Here is a 7,247-nt window from a genome sequence, read left to right as displayed (position 1 = left end):
TAGGCATGAATACAACCACAAGGCTTCAAATCATATTGCCTACGATTTACGCACATGTGAGATTTACAATGAAATGTTTGTAGGATACCCTAGAAATAGGACACACACTCACATATGGGCTTTTGGGACTTGTGAGTAGCCACAAAGTTGATGTGAGAGTGGTAAAGCTTATGATGAGAGGAAGAAACGTAATTATTCATGCCACAAATCTTATGAAGCTCAAATGTGGGATCCTGTAACTAGACAGAAGGGATATCAGTTTGGTGAGCATACAACAGTACTCCTTCCGTTTCAAATTATAGGTTATTTTAACTTTTTTAGGTTCATAGATATTATTATGCACTTAGATAAATACTATATCTAGATACAATAATATCTATGAACTAAAAAATAAAACGACCTACAATTTGGAACGAAGGGAGTACATGTTTGGCACATGTTGATATGCATTCAACACAGCATTGACTTTTTTGGATATTCTTGTATACGCATAAGCTACCTCTGCACAAGGGTACTCTGTGAGGGGCAATGGGAGAAGTGGCTTCTCAGTTCTCACAGGGGATTCAGGAGATAGGCAAGCAGCAAACCGTGGAACATCTTCAGAGGAGAGCTCGCCACAGCCCTATGATCGAGCGGTGGCCGGCTTTGAGCAGGCTGTGGTGGAAGCGAAGCGGGAGCGCAGCTCGTTGGCTGGCAGTCGGGCCAGGGCATGCAGGTGGAACTCGTGGATCACGTCTTGGAGCGACCGGTTCAGGCGTTCAGCAAGTGGGGTTCAGCAAGCAGGGGTGCCGGAACGACACGCTGCAGGGGTGAAGGCGACGAGACGCCGCGAGCTACCACGCCCACCGTACCATAGGTCTTCACAGCCCGCCACCGTACAACATATGTTTACCTGGAGAAAATATAGGCCACAGAGATATAACACCCACGTACTCCCTCCTTCCCAAATTATTAGTTGTTTTAGATTTTTTAGATTCATAAATGATTAGGGAAAGTTTGTAATCTAAAAAAATATTGAGCTTACATTAGGGAAAGTTTGGATGCTTAGCCAATTGAAGCAAGACTTGACTAACAAATTGGAGTATACCAGAATTGTCACTGACAATTTCAAGAAAGATTTGCTGCAAACATGTAAAAACTGACGCATCAAACAATATACATAAAGGTTTTTGCAAGTCAGGCTAGAGTTAACTCCATTCTAATGGCTGACATCTTAGTCATCCATCATGGAATCCCCGCTGATATCATAGTCATCATCCATCATGAAATCCAGATCCCAAAAGTTCGCACCAGTTCTAGGCTGATCAGCGTAAAGACAATCCTCCTTAAGACTGTCAATCTCATTCGATATGAGACGGCTGTGGCGAACGATCCTTATGTTGGGGTCTTCTCCGCAAACCATCTTCTCAAACTCCAACTCACGCCCATGGAATTCTTCATCAATTGGGTGCACTATCCTAATCCCCACGTAATCGCAATATAGGCAGCGAACTCGTACGTTCTGTCAACACGCAAAGTAACATAATTAAGACACCTCACGGATTAATTGCACACTAGACTTTCGATGGAAAATGAAATCACAGAGATAAAGAACAATACTGGTTAGACCATATACCTGCGCATCAGCGCATGGTGGCGGTGCTGAGACAGTGCAACACATGGAATGCATTCCACCTTTGTCTTCGTCATCGTTGCTCAGTTCAGCAAACAAAAGCACCGGAGCTTCACGAGCGTGAGGTGGAGTATCTTTGAGGGTTGCCAAGAAATTGACATGAGATTGGTAACATTTGTGGGGAGCAAATTTGGAGCCACCTGGACAGAACACAGGCCCAGTCACCTGATCATTCACGCCACATATAACATGGAGCTCATACATGGGTCATGGGTGCATGAGATCTCAATGCCTCCATGACCTTCTTGGTGATTCTTATATGCTCACACACGTACTCTTCAAGCGGGAATGGGAGAAGCGGCTGCTCACTGCAGGAGGGTTCAGGAGACAGCAACCTGGCAAGGCCACGAACATCCACAGAAGAGAGCTAGCTACTACCCTTCAGCAGCGTCACGGCGGCAGAAGCCAGCTTCTGCTTACACGAAGCAAGAACGTTCACCTGAGCATCTGGGTTGTTGGGGTGCCACGCAGACGCAGCGACAGCAGCGGCCCTAAAGGCTTGCTTGCTCGACTTCGGTGGCCTGGCGGCCTGAGCCTCGGTCTTGTGTTTCCACCCTGCACAAGGCATTATGAAAGGGAGCCGTGGTGCTCCATGGAGCTAGCCTTGGGACCTCCTCGTCTTCCTGTTCCTGAACCAGCATCGGCAGCATGGAGTCCTGGATCGGCAAGTAGCAGGTTGGCATCGCCATCGAGCAGGAAACGCATGGCCTGATGGAAATCTAGGCGATGGTAGCGGGTGCAGAGGAAGGAGGCCATGCCGTATAAGGAGCGGTTCTCGATCCGGTGGAGGCTCAGTGAGCTGATCATGTCGAGCTCGAGCTCATGGGTGCGCGGGAACGCGGCGTCGTACCGACGGTGTTGACGATTATGTTGGAGACGGGATCGAGCGCGCGGGCCGTAGCAGTGGCCGGCCTTGAGCAGGCTGCGGTGGAAGCGGGACCGCAGCTCGCCGGCCGGCAGCCGAGCCAGGGCCTGCAGGTAGAACCCATGGATCGCGTCCAGGAGCAACCGTTTCAGGGGAGTGCTGGTGCGCTGGTACGGCACGCGGCGGGTCTGAGGGTGACGAGACGCCGCGTGCTGCCACGCCCTCAGCAGGTCTCCACGGCGGTCCGTCGAGCAGCCTGGCGAGGCTGTGGAGGCTGGAGGAAGGTGAGCGCCGGCGCACCTTGGCGCCGAGACGCACGGCCTCGTCGAGGCGGTTGGAGATGGTGAGCCAGGAGCCGACGAGGCGGTCCGGGTCGGGGTGCCGGGCGGCAAGCGCCGCGCACTTGAGGGCCATCCTGAAGGCCTCCTCGGTGGCGCGCTCCGAGGATCCGAACCTCTTCATGCGGCGGTCCATGACGATGATGCGGGTGGCGACGAGGAGGTCGGCGTCGGCGAGGAGCAGGTAGCGCTCGGCCTCGGAGTCGGCGAGGTACGGGAAGAAGCGTGTGAGGAAGATCACCATGCCGTCCAGCGACCGGCGCTCCATGTCTTCGAGCTACGCTCCCGGGACGGCGGCGGCGGCAACGTGCTCCTTGTCCCTGCCCTTCTTGCTTGCATGGTTGAGCCGCCGGCAGGGGACGAGGGCGTTGATGACGATGTTGGAGGCGGGGTCGAGTAGGCCGAAGCAGAAGCCGGCGGCGAGGGTTCGCGTCGCCAGGGGGCACCTTGCCTTGCTGTTGATCGTCAGGCGCTCGAAAGCCTTGCAGTAGGCATTGTGGATCTCGGCCAGGAGACGCGATCTGTGATTGGCCCTTTCCTGGCGACACGAGTACTCACACGCGAAACTCGGCTCGTAGATTCGGAGATCCGTGTCGCCGCTGTTCACCAGCGCCATCGCCGGCCTGCCGGCCTCCGGCGATCCTCCTGGCCCTCGCTACGAACTGGATTGGACGGAGTAAACCTATCTCTCAACAAGTAGAAAAAGGTTCTCCTGCCATGGATCCGATTCGACTTTGTCAATGCTGGGCCTTCCCTGGTTTGCATTGGTCACAACTTACAACGAATCCCTCCTTGCTGCTTTGGTTTGCTTGCTGCTTTGGTTGTTTCACCGGTACGAGTAATCCCTCCTTTTTTTTCTTTGGGCTGTCTGTATCAAACTCGACTAATTTCTTCCTCCCCAAACTCAATGTTTTTTTTATCATCATATTTCAGTCCAACCGTGGAGGTCCCTCTTTCTACCTCTAGCCAAACAGCTTCCTCTTTCTTCTTCCTTGTGTCTAAGCTCCTCTCTGGGCAGCAAATTAAACATCTCCTGCCCTGCCTAGGGGCGAAGCCACGTTAGGCTTGCCGAGTGCACAAGCACCAGGAAAAAAATAAAATTTTAGAGATTAGCACTTAATTTCCACTACTTGTGCACTTCCTGAACTCCGATGCATTCAACACCATTTGGCCTAGCAGCACACGCTTGTTGCGCTTGCATACTTTCTTTGCAGGCAGGACAACAGTAATAAACAAATGGGGCAGTTCAAAGCATTGTATAAAAAAAAAGCCCACATGAACGGGTCAGTGGTCGTCTGCTAACAAGCCAAGTGTGTCGTGCGCATGACGAGCAAGAGTTGCACCAGTAGAAAAACGATATTCCATCCTCAACAAAAATCTCAGTTGTTTTTGGATCCGGGACTAAAGAGGCTTTAGTTTCGAGTCTAAATTTTGTAGTCCGTGGAGACACTTTTAGTCGGTATTACCAACCGGGGCTAAAGAAGGCCTTTAGTCCCGAGTGAAAGATCCGAAACTAAAGATGGGGATCTTTAGTCCCGATTAATTAGTCCCGGTTGGGAAAACTGAGATATACGAGGTTTCCCAATCGGGATTAGTGCTCGCTTTTCTACCAGTGTTGCACGAGAAAGCTAAATGACACCCGCAAAATTGCGGTTGCTCAAAATGCAAAAACTTCATCGTCCAGGTTCCACATCGCAAGCAGCAAAAGATGGGAGGCATCATTCGCTCATCGCCGGTCGCTGCAGCACGCCACCTCGCCGGATCGGTGCCCACGGCCTCAAGCTGCTCGTAAGCTTCCTTTTCTATTTCTCTCCGCTACAGCATCCTTACAGAATCTTGTTTTGCTCCAAATTTCAATGGTATACAACTAATTTCCTCACGAATATTTTAGGTGCAAATCAATTTGTTTGAAGTAATAAGGTAGTGTTTCGATTTCTTTGGTCACCAATTCTGATTCATTCATTTAAATTGCAATGTTAGAGTCTGCATTTAGAGGTTTTGCTTTTGCAAATTGCAACAAAGGGGCAAGAAAGGATCCATCGATATTTGAGACTTGGGGAATTTGAGTAATATACAAAATCATGTAATTGGAGAATTGGTGTAATAATATTGGAAATATGTATTTTTCATCTCTTAAGTATTTTGGAAGTGTCCCTCATATTTTAATTGGTGCAAATCGATCCCTTAATTTATTATATCGGTGCACTAATCATCCCTATCCTAACACTTTTTCCTACAATATTTGGTTAGATACATCATTTTAGTAAGCATTTTTACCGTTGCCGCTTTGTCATCATTGTATAGGTTGGACATAGATTTTTATACATATACGTATTGAAGTGTCCATTCAGATCGTCGTGCACTAGCTTCACCCCTAGCCCTACCCCCAACCACAAGCCCTCAAAACCACTGCCACTGTCCACTCCCTCGCTAACCCATCCATTTATGGCGCCCAGCCCCTGCCATGCCCGACCGGCCTCCTCCACCGTGGCGACCTCTGCCTCACAACCCCACGCTTGTCATCTTTGGTGTGCCGGCCTGCCTTCCTTCTAAACCTTTGTTTGTTTGAGTTTCTATTGTGGGATGTCCAAAATCCAAATGCACCCTAAAAACCAGAAGCTAAAGCCTAACCTCACCGGAGAGCTCGGTTGGGGTGGAGAAGAAGTCCCCAGGTCTTAAATTGGCGAGAGAATGAAGAAGGAAAAAAATTGGGCATGGGAGAGGAAGGAAACACTTGAATTTGCATATAGCTTTCAAGTTTTCTTTTGATAGGGAGCCTACCTGATTGGATTCTTGACCTGATTATTAGCTACAATTTTGACGTAATCTGTTATTTTTCTTATTAATACAAGAGTGTATGGGCTTATTTGGCAGAATTGTATTTCTAAAGATAAAATGCTTGCATGTCTGTTGTTCCTTTTAATTTTTTCTTTATTAGTATAGGTGTATGATATGGATAGGCCCTCATATCAATATTGTTCTAGATCCATTGTTGATAGAGGAATTATGTGCGAATGGAGTGATTTATCTCTCGACGAAGACGTTATACCTACGGTTCAGGGACAAAGACTTGAAGCACGTGGCTATTTAGTCATCAGGTCGCGCTCTCTCTTCTTTCGTAATTCATTTCATCGTTGACGTGGAGCACTTATGGCCGATTATCCATCCACTCTTATGTTCTGGGATGGTGTCCACCTGACAGAGGCAGCTTACCACTACATTGCTGAAGATTGGCTCAACACCATAGTAAGCAACTTGTCTGCTAGAGGTAGCTCTTAAATGAGCTTACTGCAGCTGAATGGGATACATGGATTAATGGACACAGTTGCGGAATTGCACTGCCGCAGACCCGCAGTTTAGTGGATCATATCACTACAACCTCAAATACAATGATTGTCATAGAATGAGTTTAAATGTATTTATGAAGAAATTTGCTATTGCATACAATATGACCCATGTGGCATAAACAGTCACATTGACATAGATAAGATCTTTAACCACATAGAAGAGTGATAGAAAAGATGAAGGTGAAGCTACATCTTTTGCACCTATCGATCCTCTCTCTTGCCTCCCCCCCCCCCCCCCCACACACACCCAACGGATCTCCACCCATGTTCCATAACCATTGCCTCTAAGTTTAAAATGTTTGCTTTGAAGGCATGCATAAAACCTTTAAAATATAATACGGAGACGGCATCATGCTCAACAAAATTCTTTAAGTTTTGTTATCATATTTAATTGTTTTCTTTATATAAATTACTTATAGTATAGGTGTATCCGTGTATGATATGTACATGCCATCCTATCAACTTTCTTACAGATCCATTGTTGATATAGTGTACTTATGTGCAAACGAAGTGGTTTTTCTCGACAACGGTACCTACGGTTAAAACAGGGTACACATGCATGACTATTTGGTCTCCAGGTCGCACTTTCTCTCATCTTTTTCCTTCCATTTCCTCATCAACATGAAACACTTATCGCTGGTTACTGCACTTGCGCTTGCCAATCATCTCAAATTATGGCTGGTTACTGCACTTGCGCTTGCCAATCATCTCAAAAGATCAAGAGGCATGCTACCATGCGCTGCCGTTGTACCAATTGTTTTTCTTCCAGCCTCGTTCGGTTAATTAATCCTCTTTCCAAGGGAATTGAAGGAAATTAGAGGAGATTGAAGGAGATTTTGACTTGTTGGGGATTTAATTCCTCAAAATTCATCCCTCCTAATTCCCTCCAATCCTATTCGGAAAAAAAAAGAACTCCTCCGACCTTTCCAATCTCCTTCAAATCGACAAAGACCTGGACAGTACCAATAAATCTGACGTGTTTGTTATAAACAAGTAGATTGACTAACACAATGAATGCAGATCTC

At 47.6% G+C, this 7,247-nt stretch overlaps 1 protein-coding gene across 1 annotated transcript; it reads right to left on the bottom strand.

Moving 5' to 3' along the window:
- Positions 1–1,131: 1,131 nt before the first annotated feature.
- LOC101786805 lies at positions 1,132–3,907 on the bottom strand. Its single transcript, XM_022828225.1, has 2 exons — positions 1,616–3,907; positions 1,132–1,501 (listed from the first exon to the last, which is right to left on the bottom strand). Exon 1 carries the CDS (start codon positions 3,141–3,143, stop codon positions 2,538–2,540), a length of 606 nt encoding a protein of 201 aa, XP_022683960.1. The 5' UTR covers positions 3,144–3,907; the 3' UTR covers positions 1,132–1,501; positions 1,616–2,537.
- Between the last annotated feature and the right edge of the window lie 3,340 nt (positions 3,908–7,247).

Source organism: Setaria italica, chromosome VII, assembly GCF_000263155.2.
Source record: "Setaria italica strain Yugu1 chromosome VII, Setaria_italica_v2.0, whole genome shotgun sequence".
NCBI classification, from domain to species: Eukaryota; Viridiplantae; Streptophyta; class Magnoliopsida; order Poales; family Poaceae; genus Setaria; species Setaria italica.
This window is presented reverse-complemented; position numbering and strand designations above follow the sequence as displayed.

Coding starts and splice junctions, on each gene's coding strand:
- LOC101786805 (XM_022828225.1), bottom strand. CDS start 3,143: ATGGAGCGCCGGTCGCTGGACGGCATGGTGATCTTCCTCACACGCTTC.